The sequence below is a fragment of the Hypomesus nipponensis genome, chromosome 23, assembly GCF_054491055.1.
Source record: "Hypomesus nipponensis isolate SF chromosome 23, ASM5449105v1, whole genome shotgun sequence".
Lineage (NCBI taxonomy): Eukaryota > Metazoa > Chordata > Actinopteri > Osmeriformes > Osmeridae > Hypomesus > Hypomesus nipponensis.
The window spans coordinates 11,260,001-11,275,086 of NC_140383.1; the positions used below are offsets into that span (position 1 = coordinate 11,260,001).

The 15,086-nt window shown below is 47.0% G+C and overlaps 1 protein-coding gene across 1 annotated transcript in view; it reads left to right on the plus strand.

Annotated features, from left to right (window-relative positions):
- The first annotated feature begins 584 nt into the window (after nt 1–584).
- nalf1b (NALCN channel auxiliary factor 1b) overlaps nt 585–15,086 on the plus strand; it is a 43,315-nt gene continuing 28,813 nt past the window's right edge. Inside the window, exon 1 of the mRNA XM_084689476.1 lies at nt 585–1,344. Within this exon, the coding sequence (XP_084545602.1) occupies nt 607–1,344 (738 nt within the window). The 5' untranslated portion in view covers nt 585–606. The remainder of the gene's footprint in view (nt 1,345–15,086) is intronic.

The following is a 15,086-nucleotide window of genomic DNA, read 5'->3' on the forward strand; positions in this document are numbered from 1 at the left end:
ACTGCGCAACCATGGAGCTATCGCAGCAATGGAGATGACGCAAACAGACACCGCTCTCCAAAAAAGTGTTTCAAGATGAACATGGCGGCAACTTAACCCAGGTCCAAGATGACTGAGACCGCAAGGAGAAAAGATCCAAGGCACTCTGCCCAGATACGGACCGAAAAAAATATCCTGTTGACACTGAAAGGGCTTGTTGGTTGGTGTTGCTTTCTTATAGCCTAACTGAATTCGGGAAACGACGGGCGACGACGGCAGGCAGCATCAGCACCGAGAGACTCGCAACAGCTGGTCTCTCTGCGCGCGACGCCAGAACAACCTCGGAAGAGCTGAAAGGAGCGGGGCATGCGGTCACAGAGAGCGCCGTTTCCCCCCGGAGAGCCATGGAGAACGGGGATGCGCCAGCGCGAGGCTTAATCTGTGCGGGCGCGCTAATTGGAACGGAATAGCACACCGACGGCTGCGGGCGCGAGAGAGAAGCGCCCTGGACCGGCGGCGGCACCGTTGCAGAGGAGAAATAAGCGGAGTCCATCTCCTCAAGTCAATGAGTATAGTGTCAGAGAAGCGCCCGCGGTGGAGTCGACCAGAGCTGCGCTTTCCTAAAATATGACCAGGGGCGCTTGGATGTGTCGGCAGCAAGATGACGGCTTAAAAATCTGGTTTGCACCCCGAGAGAACGAGAAGCCATTTACCGAATCGGAGCGGGCCCAGCGATGGCGCCTATCGCTGGCCTCTCTGCTCTTTATCACCGTCCTGCTCTCTGATCACCTGTGGTTCTGCGCCGAGGCCAAACTGACGCGGACCCGGGACAAACGGTCAGACAGGCGGCTAGCGTTCACGAACATGGACCAGTACCCCAACTCCCTTCATCATCAACACCAACTCCCGTCACTTGCCCCCCATCCCACGCACAGCCGCCACTCCAGAGAGCCAGATGTTATTTTTATAGGGAATTCTACCAAACCTCTGTGGCGGCTGGACACCTGTCACCCTGACAGCCTGTCCAAAGAATGCTTCACGTTCACGGACGCGGAGCCCGTGTGTTTGGGCCTTTCCTCGGAACCAGGGGACGAGGCACAGTTGGTGGACGTGAATCTGAGTGATTTGTATCTTTCTTTTTGTAATTCCTACTCTCTTTTGGATTTGTTTCACGGGTTTACGAGTCCAGAAGGATTGAACTGCAGCCTGGCAATGGGGGGAGACATGCAGGGATGCAGCGAGTGTGTCCAGGCTTACCAGCGCAACGACCAGCAGGCGGAGGAGGACTACCGAGAGTTTGAACTGCTAGTTCAAAAATACGAGACGGATGCATACTCGGTTAGGACCTGCATGGAGGAGTGCAAGGTAGGAGCAACCTAATACTCCGCCCGATTGATTCATCTTTGGTTAAAACGCACATATTGGCCTAAGAGATGTGGATATACACAGTTGTCATGGCAACCGATATCTATCACATGGAAGACACGCATTTTCTTGCCCTTCTTTAGGCGTGTAGAGAAAAGAGTTGAACAGACTCGAGATGTTTGTTCTGTCCAGCATGTCTGTGCGCGTGCGTAGTGTGCATAGGCGCAAAAAAAAACGTGTGCGCGCGCTGCAGCGAAAGGTTGGACAGTTAATTGTAACTATAGGTGTCGCAGTCATTATCATTTAGAAGAGATGTGAGAATTAATTTGTGATTCCGATTCACCCCTCAACAACTTCAAGACTCAATGCAAAACAGTATACAAAGAAAACATCCACATAACACAAAACTTGGCAATGACCAAACCGTTGCAATCAAAGGATCAGATAGCCTACACTTGCCCGTCACTCAATCGTCACCACAATTCTTTGATTGTTAACATTGACAGGCTAAATGTTTCTAGTACCTGAGAAGGTATAGCGACTATCTCTCTCTCTTTCTCTCTCTCGCGCACACACACACACACACACACACACACACACACACACACACACACACACCCACACACACACACACACACACACACACTTGCAAAGACTAATCAAAATGAGACGTTAATTTTATAGGGCTTTCTTTCTCTCTGTTTAAACAGTAGGTAGTCATTTCAATATTTACAAGTGAGGCTTTGGCTTTTTGGTCATAAATGGCTATCATGTTGTATGCACGAGGCCTTTAGTGGACGAGACAGAGGTTCAGAGCACGGCATTGTGGTGATAACATTTCAGCAACATTAACAGCGCACCAGTGATTTCTGGAGCTAATCCTTCGGAAGGATTCTCTATTGTTTCCGTGTGTGCTGTTATTCCGACGGCACACTATCGGCGAACGGCTATCGGGGCCTAGCCTGAGTTGGTTTGCATTACAGGCTGGGAACTTCGACTGAAGGCTGGTCAACACAAACAGTTACTTACTGAAACATTGCAACGAGGCGGCATGTAATGCTTGCTAATGTAATAACGCCCAAGCGTCGATAAAATGATTAAAGCAAGAACAGTTGTGCTCAACAATCCTAGTGCAGCGTTCATTAATTGTACATGGAACTGAGAAATGGGCTGCATGACACATTCCCATTTCATTTTTTGTGCAGTTGGCTGTTACAGACTCTTCTCTGTCTATTTATCTTTCTCTCTGCCTTTCTCTCTCTTTCCGGTGGGCTCAGCTGGGCGTCCTTGTGCTTTCCCTGTCCACGGTGCTGCAATGAGGTTAGCTCTGGGTTTGTGAAGGATGGGACAGCGTGGGCAGCACCTGTCCACTCCTGTTAGCCGCCCTCCTCCCAGGCACCTGTCCTCCATCCCTCCCTCTTCCTGAATCTCAACCAAAGTCTTTCCCTCCTCTAACCGTTTGGCCACGATACTGCTTGGCATGTGTATGGGTTTCTGTATTGCATTGTTTTGTATTGTCTCAAGTGAAACCTTTGTGTGTCTGAGCCACGTAAGGATCAGACAATGCAGAGAGAATGGAGATCCTGTGGTCCAACTGGAGAGGTTCCAGTCTCATCGCCAGCCAGCTGGGGTTTGGAAACGAGCGCCACTTGTCGTGTTCCAAGACAAGAGCTAAACCAGACTGTGAGATCGGCTGGCCCAGCTGTAATGGGAATGGGATGTACGACTCAGACTAACCCTAGGATACATACTGAGAAACAAAGCAGGAAGTAGTTTCACAGAATGAGCAAGAACTGCTTAGACTGTGTGTGTGTGTGTTTGTGTGTGTTTGTGTTTGTGTGTGTGTTTGTGTTATCTGGAAAGAACACAGCTTTTTGCTATGGTTATCCCCCATTTGACCCGTCCTTGTCCCATAATCAGGTTTGTGTGTCTGAGCTTCGCTGCTCCGTGCTAATGCTAGTAGGGAGAGGTGCTGCAGCAGCCTGCTAGCCTCTCTGGCCTATCTGAAAGGCTCATCAGCTCCTGCCTCTTTGTGACCTTTGCTAAAGCAGTGCACTCCAGAACTGAAGCACAAACTGTCCCTCAACACATACGTCATTGGACTCTCCTTTCTCTCTCTTTTTCTCACTCTTCTTGCTTCGCTCTTGCTCTCGCTCTCACTCTCCATCGGTCGATCTCTCTTTCTCAGAGTGGGGAATGAGTAGGGCAGAGAGCAGAGAGAGGAATGGTCTTCTAACCTGTATGGTGCGGGTGTGTGTCTGTCTTGTGGGTGTTATTCATACAGTGTTATCACAGGTGATACTGAGAGGCAATCAGCAGCTTTTTGTTGTTGGGGAGGGGGGGTGTAACTGGATCAGGGGGGCCACAGGTTACTGTAGAGGCTTGTCTTTGGTAAGGACTGGGGGTTAATGCAGGTGGTGGTGGAGGTGGGGGGGGGGGAATTATAAGTATGGTACAAGAGGATGTGGGGAGGAACCTTAAGATTAGAGTAAAGGCATAGGGTGGAGGAGAGTAGAGGTGATGCTGTACAGGTGTATGTGGGTGGGATGGGGGTTATCTAGGGCAAAAGAATCAGATCGAGCGAGAGAGAAAGATAACCAGTGTCCTTATATAGGCCGTTATTGACTGGCTTACTGGCCCTGCTACAGTGGACCAGGTGATGTGGCCTGCCGCAAGTGCCAAGTCCCCCCCCCCCTCCCCCCTTCCCCCATACACACACACGCACAAACACACACAGACGCAAACACACACGCAGACACACACACAGACATGACTCCTCCTGTGTTCGTCCTGCAGGCCGTCGGATGACTCTCAGGCTGAGGGTCGTGAGGGTGTGAGGATGTGCTTGTCGTCAGCCCCCCGTGAATACAGCCACAGGCCTACCTACTGTGTGGAAGCCTACCCTGTTTGTTGAGGCCCTGTCTCAGCTGTCTCCAGTGCTGTGGCTGCAGCTCTCTGCTCTGCTCTGTCTATGCAACCTGATAGGAGATTTGAACAATACCATTTAGGGATCAGAGGATAAGAGCTCTATTACGCCAAATATTGGCGTTTCTGGTTGCTGGGCAAAGCAAATTTGATTACGTAGTCTTCGAAAAACGCGATTGATGAATCAATGCTTCCTAAATGTCCCTCAGGCGGTCATAGCAAGCCGCACGGTAAAGATTTGAAAAAAAAAAGATATTGATGCACGCACGCACCCACCCACACACAAACACACACACATACTCTCTGTCTCAGTTTTCTTTCTATGTATATATATATTTGTCTTTCTTTGTCTGCTTCCCCTTTCGTCAGGGTCAGTGGGCCACAGGGTTTCAATGGACACGGGCCCATTTCCAAGAATGAGCGAAAGCCCTTCTTTTCTCAGTGGAAGGGGGTGGGTTGCACAGCATGTGTAAAGGAGAAATCTAAAAGACAGTGTCGACACCCCATGGAGGCCCAAACTTGGGTTGCAAGCAAAGGCCCAGCCGGCGTGGAAAGCACTCAGTCAATGTTCTTTAGGGCCAGGGCAAGCTGGGGATCTAACTTGGCAGAAAATGGAGGGTGGACACTGGATTCATGCACCGTGTCAGTGCTGTGTTTACAACACTGAAGGTCAGGTTCGGGGTGGAGTATTGCAATGAAAGACATTAAAACCTTTGTACAAATAGGGGGGTGGCAGAGTGTACTATTACTTTGTTGAAGCATTTTAGTGCCTGTGGTTTTGTTGTTTCTTAGATTTTTTGTTTTGTTTATAATTTATTGTTGGGCTCAATGGGCCATCATATTTTTTATGGAGCATAGTGTAATGTCTAGCTTACCATTTAAGCAGGGGCGTCATTGGACTCTTTTTACTGGGGCACGTGCTCCACTATAAATCTGCTGTGCCCCAGTAAAATGTAAAGTTTTAGTTTTAACAATTTACTTTATTAGTCAGTGAGTTAATTTAGACTGATAATCCTGGAAAAAACAAACGCAGTATCCCAGTTAACGCTTGTAAAATCAAAGCAGTTTAACCGAAAACACAAACCAATGCCCGGAATACCATGTGTGCGTGCTATTCTGAGTTTGTCAAATAGCCACTGCAGCACGCACACAGAAGTCCAGGTGTCGGACTCGTCAGAATTGAGGTAGATAAGAATACATTACAAAATCATCTTATTTTGACTAAAACGTAAAAACTATTACATGAAGCTCAGCAAATTGTATTTGCGCTGAAATTAATGCGAAAAAAATGCGTATTAACTATTGATATCCTTGCTAAAGCTGATATCAAACTTGTGTTCCTGAATTGTTGTATAGTGGTTTAAGCAAGGGGAGTTTCTATAGCCGAGTAGTGCATAGTGGCAGCAAGCTTGGAAGAAGAAAAAATGAATATGAGATTTATGTCTAACTAAAAACTTTGGCGCTGTCCAATGAAATCAAAGAATCAGATAGAGAGATGGCCAAGTGTAGGCTATCTCTCTTTTTTCTCTCTCTCTTTTTCTCTCTCTCTTTTTCTCTCTCTCTTTCTCTCTCTCTTTTTCTCTCTCTCTTTTTCTCTCTCTCTCTCTCTCTATCTCTCTTTCTTTCTCTCTCTCACTCTCTTTCTCTCATTCACACCTTTAATTACAACGAAAAGATTAGGCCACAAAGGTGTTCGAATGAATTATTTGTCACAAGAATCGGTGAAAATGTGTTTGGAGCAGTCATGGTGGGGGCGGGAGCCAATGGAAGAAATACACAAGTTCCAAAATTCCAGGTAGATCATGTCAAATCTAGACACAACCCTTTGTACTGTACACCCAGACACTGATAGACAGAGATTATTACAGTAAGTGTGTGTTTGTGTTTACATACCCATTCACATAGATAAATAAATGTGTGTGTGCTTTCCTTATCAGCTGTGTGGCGAGGCAAACATGGTGAGCTCAGCTCGGAGTACCGGGCAGCCTGTAGAATGCTACTGTCCTGATTGTATTACACTGAGCCAGCATTAGAGAGTAGAGGATGAACAAGGAGACGAAATGGAGAGACACAGAGTGAAAAGAGGGAGGGAATTACAGGGTTCCTGCTACAGTATGTTGATATTATTCAGCAGTCAGTAAGCTGTGCCAATTGAGAGAGTGCATGTGGGCGTCTGGTCATGAACTAGTGTGTATTTGCCTACCGAATGTGTGTGTCTCTGTGTATGTGTGTGTGTGTGTAACTCTACTGACCATGTATTTAGAAGCTACATGTAGAAATAGATTCACCATGAGTGCTGATGTGTCTGTTACATAAGAGGACTGTGAGTAAATGACATTCAGACATCCTTAGTTCCTGACTGCACCACGGTTATGAGGGGAGAAAGAGAGAGAGTGAGGGGGGAAGGGAAGAGAGAGAGAAGAGGGGTATGGAGAGAGGGAGATCAATGGGCAGGGGGAGGTAGATGGAGGGAGGGGGGCAGAGAGAAAGAGGGAAAGAAGAGGGGCAGGGAGAAAGAAAGAGAAAGAGAGAGCGATGTGACAGGGTGAAGGGCAGCGAGGCTGGGTCTCTCCAGACTGCAGCTGCTCCTGTGTGGACAGGCCTGTAATAGAGGTGAAGAAAAAGACCTTAACCCAGATCACTATCTATCACTCCTTCTCAACACAGCACTCAACACCCCCAGATTTCCTCTGGGAGCAGGAGGGGTGGGGGTACTCAAAGGAGGACAGAGGGGGGAGGAGAGGATTAGGAGCGGGACGAGAGCAGATAAATGAAGTAGTATAGATACCGCTGATTAGCAGAGATGCTTTCTACAAGACAACTCTGGTGTGTGTACACACACACACATACACACACATACACACACACACACACAAACACACACACACACAGGCAGCACAGCTGATACAAGGCAAGCATGTAGGGGCAGACAGAACCCTGGAGACACAGCCGCCGGAGAGGCAGGGAATTATGGGAGTGCAAATTAAATTACACCGGAAGAGACAGCCAGGTCTGGACCTGCAGAACACACTGCTGATGGTGTGTGTGTGTGAGTATGTGTGTTTGTGTGTGTGTGTGTGTACACACACCAGAGTTGTCTTGTAGAAAGCATCTCTGGTCTGTGTCCATGTGTTGTGTGTGTACATGTGTGTGAGAGAGAGAGAGAGAGAGAGAGAGAGAGAGAGAGAGAGAGAGAGTGTGAGTGCAAGAGAGCATTCATGTTCATCTTGTAATCTCCATTTGAAAATGGAACACACACATACCCGGACACACTGACTAATACATGCAATGTGAACCAGATTCACACAGAGAGGAGAGGTCGTAAAGATCACAGGTGAACACATGATATTGAGGTGTAGGAAGGAGAGAGAGAGAGAAAGAGAGAGACAGAGAGAGAGAGAGAGAGACATAGAGAGAGACAAAGAGAGACAGAGAGAGACAGAGAGAGACAGAGAGACAGAGATGGGAGTTCTTTGTGCCATCTGTGTTCTGTGAGCCATTTTACGGAGTCAGATGGCTGAGCGGTGAGGGAGTCGGGCTAGTAATCAGAAGGTTGCTGGATCGATTCCCCGCCATGCCAAATGATGGTGTGTCCTTGGGCAAGTCACTTCACCCTACTTGCCTCGGGGGGAATGTCTCTGTACTTACTGTAAGTCCCTCTGGATAATAGTGTCTGCTAAATGTTTGTGTTTTAGATTATTTTGGAGTTTGTGGAGGCATTATAATCTCATTTTGTTCTGGTTCTGCTGGTTTGTTGTTTGTTTGTTTTGTGTTGTCAGACACAGGTTATTCTTCAGTGCAATAATAACTAATCCTCAAAAAGAAAAGAGAGGTTGTTGGTTCAAGTCCCGGTCCTGGGAGTTGTAAATCTTGTGTACCCTTGAGCAAGACACCAAAAGCATTGCTCAGGCATACAACACAGTGACTGATTTTGCTGCTGGCAGGGCTGGGTTAATATGTGGATGCACATCATTATGTAGAACAGGTTTACTGTTGAGAGGAAAATACTAATCCTCCATGTAGAAATATGGGCAATTGTAATAGATGCCAGGGCCAAAACATCTGCGCCAACACACACACACACTTTGGTTTCTAAACCGTTCAGTTAAACAAGGGTTTATGTATTATTTCTGGGCACTGTGTACATTTGTGCCTGTGCGTGTGTGTGTCAACAGTAGTTCTTGTTGGTGTGTGCACAAATGTATCTGTGAGCGTGTGCCTGTGTCTGCAATATCCCGCTGTGTGTGTCTCCTTCTGAGGGCTTTAGTGACCGTCTCACCACCCTAATCCTGTGACGGTTGACCCCGGAAACAACTCCTTTCCCCACCCTCCCTCCCTCCTTTCTGTCTCTCCCTCTCCCGCTCCTCCGTTTCCTCTCATCTCTCCATCTCCACTCCAAACTCCCACCACTGTCGGCCCTCCCTCCCTTCCCTTCTCCTCTGCTCCCTGACTGTGTGCGGGTCTAATCCTGCAGTGTGGGCTCTGTGAGCCGGATAAAGCCCCGGATCCCTTCTTCCATCCCTTCTTCCCTCCGTCATCTTTAGGACGGGATTCACGGCTGCACCCTGCAACCTTCCCCTCACCTCCCCCTCAGCCTCCCCCTTTTCTCATCCCCTCCCCCCGCCGCCCGCTTCTCTTTCCTCCCCTCCCCGCTTAGCGCTTGGCTCTCTCCGGTTCCCCTAGGAACCCCTTCTCATCAGGGAGTGTGCTCCCCAGGGGACGGGGAATGCAGTTGTACACTCCCGAGGAATGCCCCTGTGAAAAGAGCCCTGTCCTTTTATTGGATGACACCTGACTGTCCCTGTCCCTTTGTCTGTGTCTGCTGGAGGGATGGCCGAGGGATTCCAATCCTAATGAATGTGTGAATGAGGTGACACCTAACCAGGGATTGGGGGGCGGGGGAGAAGGAGAGGCGTGTTGGAGTGAGATTGATTGGAGGGAGGAGGAGAAGTGGGAAGTAGGCAGTGGTTAGTTAGTACACAGCTGCTGGCAGTCTTGCACTCTGCAACAAGAAGAGAGCCACTTTAACCTCAATATTCTGCCCTCATCCTGTTTCCTCTTCCTCCCCAGTATTCTTCATCTCTCTCTCTCTCTCTCTCTCTCTCTCTCTCTCTCTCTCTCTCTCTCTCTCTCTCTCTCTCTCTCTCTCTCTCTCTCTCTCTCTCTCTCTCTCTCTCTCTCTCTCTCTGTCTCTCTCTCTCTCTCACTCTCTCTCTCTTTCTCTCTCTCACCCAAAGCTCAAGCCCCTTCTATGTTCCCCCATCCCCCTCAGTCAACCATGTCAGACATCACCACATCTCTCTCCTTCTCTGTTCCTCTCCCTCGCTCTCCCTTTCTGCCGCCCTCCCTCTCTCTCTGCATGGCTGAACTAGGACAGGATACAGCTGTAGGAGAGGCTCTCAGGTGGAACTTGTAATGCTTTTACGACACCATCACTCTTACCTTTGGGTGTGTTTGCGTGTGCAGACGCCATGTGCGCGCGTGTGTGTGTACATTGTGTGCATGAGGTCTGTGTGCTTAGTTTGTCTGGGTGTGTGAGAGGAATCCTGTGTGTGTCCTGTGTAATCACTGCTCTAATCGTTCTGCTGTGTGCACAGTTTTTTTTGTTACATTAAAGTTCTCATTATCACTGCACCATGTTATTGTTAAGACACGGGAGACAGATACACTGTAGCAAACAGTGTGTGTGTGTGTGTGTGTCCTACTCCAAGCTACATGATACCATAGCATGTAGATGGAATAAATCACACCAGTGATCATTTCAGGTATCAGCTTTTCATTAAAACCCTTCTGTAATTAAAGCCGCAATATTCCACAGTGGCTTATTAAAGGAATATTTAATGAATGATCTCTTCTTTATTCTCCCTTAATGTTTCCCTAAAACCCCGAACAGTGGCCTTGTATTTTCAGAGTGGCGTTATTTAGTCATTTCCTATTGTCCTGGGGTCATAATGACCTAAATCATATTTAAACCTGAGAAACTGGCATAACACAAGCTGCACGAACCGCTATGTAGCTTTCGGGAATTACCCCAAAATGTACATTTGGGGATAGAAAAGAAAATCTTTTCCTTTTCTGTGGCAACTACACTGATTTTCTTAGGGTGAATATGACCCAAGATAGTCATTCTGATTGGGGCTGTACCAGTTCCTGAGAGGCTCTTTATGTCGATTATTCCTTTGATTGAGTGCACGTTTGAAAGAGCAGTAACTCAAAGATGTTGTCATATGTCTTGAAATCGTAGTAAAACGTAGTAAAATAGACCATTCCAAATACTGCAATATGCTTCCATTGGCAATCATAGCTGTACCATTGAGTTCCGTCTTTGTATTCAAAAGTGGAGTTAAGTTATGAGATCAATTGGAGCACAGGTCATAGTGACCGAAAGTTAATAAGTGTCCGTGTTTTTATGAAGACTCGGAGTGTTAAGGCTAGCAGGTAGAAATGATTTTTGACATTTGATTGAGATGAAAAATAGATACAAGTGACATGTGTCGGTTTGGCCTGCAAGTGGCTAAATCAAACTGGATCTATCAATCTAACAGGAATATGTCCAACAGCATGCGACTGAGCTCATGCACACTCCTGACACTTACACACCTGTCACACACGACTGTAGCATACGCCTTACACACCTGTCACACACGACTGTAGCATACGCCTTACACACCCGTCGAACACGACTGTAGCATACGCCTTACACACCCGTCGAACACGACTGTAGCATACGCCTTACACACCCTTCGAACACGACTGTAGCATACGCCTTACACACCCGTCGAACACGACTGTAGCATACGCCTTACACACCCGTCGAACACGACTGTAGCATACGCCTTACACACCCGTCGAACACGACTGTAGCATACGCCTTACACACCCGTCGAACACGACTGTAGCATACGCCTTACACACCCGTCGAACACGACTGTAGCATACGCCTTACACACCCGTCACACACTAAGACACCGCTCACACTCCAACACTCTGACATAATGACTTAGCTCTCACGTACCCGTCGCACCCTAACACACCTCTCATGCACCCTTCACACACCTGTCACACACCCCCCTCATATCCTGACACCCCCTTACAGCCTCACACACAAGTGATGTGTGACGTCACCCAGGTGTGTGACCCCCCCTCCACAACACACCTGCCCCCCAGGCCAAACACAACAGCCAGACTGCTCTAATCCAAGAATCTAAGAGAAGAGCAGGCCTGAGATTGAACCTGGGATGGGAAGGGAACAGAGACTAGGACAAAAAGTTAGGAGCTGGGAGAACGTCTGTAGCAGTGGCTTTGGGAACTGAATAGCAATGTTGCAGTGTCTTCCTGTTTGAATCCAGGGCCACCTGATGGCTGGATCCTTGTTATAGGATCAAAGTCCAAACTCGCCTTCCTTGGTCCTATTTCAAGTGCAAAAGAAAAGAATTGTACGCGTAGAAAAACACTAGACCAGAAATCCTTAGAAGAACGAAAGTTTTATTGGCCCAAAACTTAAATGGCAACAACTTAAGAAAATAGGCTTTGAATGACTGTAATGTATTTTCCTGATTACCTGAATACAATAACAGCTTCTAAGACCATAGAATTCCACCTTTTTAGTGCTTTTAAAATGGTAAAATGTTTCTTCTTCCATGCTGCTTGCTTCCATTAACCTGCAGCCTCAATGAACTTCTACCGATCTTTTTCCTGTGGGCGTGGCCAGGCAGAACTGCGCAGGCGCTCCGCATGCATATAAAACATCTAATAGTACAAAATAAATTAAATAAATTAAAGAATATACACCTTGTACATATCAAAGAAACAAATAGTAATTACACCGTAAACCTGTTATTATTAAGAAACAAAAATAACAGGAGATTTACACAAAACATTGAATTGGTTCTTACACCTCAGTTGTTGGTTGTTCTTTGATTGTCAACATTTACAGACTAAATGTTTCTAGTACCTGAGAAGGTATAATGACTCTCTCTCTCTCTTTCTTTCGCACACACACACACACACACACACACACACACACACACACACACACACACACACACTTGCAAAGACTAATCAGTATGATACATTTATTTTTTGGGCAAATTTGTCGAGGGCATTTCTGTTTTGATGGGATAGACAGTGAATAATGGAATTCGACAAAAGTTGGGGCGAGAGAGACATGTAGTAAATGGTCTGGGCCAGATTCGAACCCAGGCCCCTACGTTAAGGCCTCAGCCAGTGTGATACTTTCACTTGACCGATGAGACAAGGGTCTCAGCCATGGTTCAACAACATCTCAACTTCATTATGACATAGTACAGTGCAATGACATAAAACTCATATCTTAAATGCAACATCACAAACATTACAGTAGTGCTTGCTATTGAAATCCAATCTGAAATCCCGGTGACGTTCGTAGGTATGGTGTTTGTGTGGAGTGGAAAATGGGAGCTTGAGTATTGTACTGCCAGTCGGTGGGAAACCTCTCCGGACAGAACCAGGTCCAGTGCTTTCATTGACCTTACGTTTGCCTCACTGTTACTGGCAATCAGTCAGTCTGTCTGTAAACAGTCAGTCAGTCTCTCTGCATTTAATTACCATAACGTTTTATGAATTATACAGGCATCGTAAAACAAATCTGTTACTATGGCAATAAACAATTACGTTCAAGTGTTTCCATGATTTGCTAACTAAGTGGTCTGGAGCTGTTTTTGTGTGCGTGTGTGTATGTTGATATAGTTAGTTAAATAGAGAATTATAAAAGAGGGTTTTTTCATGGCACAAACAAGGATCAAAACACATTCACATATGTACACACACAGACGCATACGCACACACACGGCCAGACACATACAGTGTTGAGGAGCTCTCCTGGTCTTTCTCGCTTTCTCTTTCAAATCAAATCAAAATGTATTACATTTGTATAGCCCTTTTTACAAGCAATGTCACAGAGGGCTTCACATACGCCCATAGAACTGCCCCTCAACCAACCTAAACCCTCAAGGAAGACAAGGAAAAACTCCCAGAAAAACCCACTAGAGGAGAACAAATTGAAGAAACCTTGGGAGGAGCATTTCAGTGAGGGATCCCCTCCTCCCCTTTTCTCTTTCTCTCTCCATTACTCACTCCTTTACCGTACATGTCATCCTCAGCCTACCCTGACTCACTTACCAATCTCTGTCCATTTACGTAGTTTAGTAACCTCAGTTGTACTCAGTTGTACTCACTTGTGTCGTGCGTTTCTTCCCCTCTCTGCAACTAAACTTTTTCTTCCTTCTTCCACTCATACTATTTGACTCTTCCCTCACCCTCCTAGACCTCCTCCTTACTCCCTTCTTCTACTCTTCATCTGCTTCCCGCCACCCTCTTCCCCCAGGTAGCAGCCCCCCTTCTACAGTCTCTAAAGGAGCCTAATATAGATCCGGCACCTGGGAGGACGGCATGGGGTCCTGGCCCAAAGGCCTCCTCTAGATCTTTATTGACAGGCACTGTGCCGGTCTGCCAATATCCCAGCAGCACCCAAGGACACATAGGCTGTCATTTAGCAGTGTGTGTATGAATGTATGTATGTATGAGTGTGTGTGTGTGTGTGTGTGAGAGAGAAAGAGAGAGAGAGTCCCCTTCCTTCTCTCTTGGTCCCTGTGTACTCAGCATGCCACTTCCCCATAGCTATGTCAGTCACACAAACGAACACATTTGCACACACACACACCAAGCACACACAAGGATGAGCAAGCGAATGAGAGCGTGAGAGAGAGCGAGAGATGTTAGGGCTGGGGTGACCAGGTATGTTTATTGTCTCTCTGGAATGTCATAAAAGCCCCATGCTTTGTTTCTCTCTACATCTGCATAATTATATGGATCAGTGCCATAGAAAGCCAGTGTGTTACTATCTGGGTGTTTGTGTATGTGGTGTGTGTGTGTATGTGTGTGTGTGTGTGCATGTGTGAGAGAAAGATAGAGATATGTCATTTAAAGGTAAGAAGATAAGTTAAAGGCTAAAAGGAGGAGAACATTGTAGAGCAGGCTGGAGGTGATAAAGGAGCAGAGAAAAGAGTGAGAGAGAGCTGGTTAATATTTTATGAGTTAATTAAGGCGCTAGCAGTATTCTGTAAGGGTGTCTGTGTGCGTGTGTGTGTGTGTGCGTGCGTGTGTGTGTTTCTGTGTTTCTGTGGATGTTTGAGTGGTTATATGTGTTCTCAGAAAGCAATAATTAAAGTCAGTCAGTCAGGAAGGAAGGAAGGAAGGAAGGAAGGAAGGAAGGAAGGAAGGAAGGAAGGAAGGAAGGAAGGAAGGAAGGAAGGAAGGAAGGAAGGAAGGAAGGAAGGAAGGAAGGAAGGAAGGAAGGAAGGAAGGAAGGAAGGAAGGAAGGAAGGAAGGAAGCTATTTCTTATAGGCTCGAGGCACCTAGGTTTCAGAGAGGCCGGAATTATCATCCCTTCCTGTATCAGCTACTCCACTAACACAGAGAAAGATACAGAGAGAGTGCGAGGGAGGGAAGGAGGGACGGAGGGAGAAGAGGGAAGGAGGGAGGAACTGAGATGAGAGGGAGGCAGGGAGCAGTGGTCCGCTGGGAGCATGCAGGGATCCAGATCCTCCGAGAGCAGAGTTAAATACCATGGGTCACCTCAGTTCTCCTGGATAGTCACATGATGGGGAGGGGAGGTGTGTGTGTGTAGGTGTGTATGTGTGTGTGTGTTTGAGTGTGTGTGTGAGTGTGCAAAGCGTGTGGCCTTGTGTGCCAAACTGTTGCTAGAAATACATTTGAGGGGAGATGAGAGGAGTTAAACGTAGAGGAGAGGAGAAGAAGAGAGGGGATGAAAGAATGA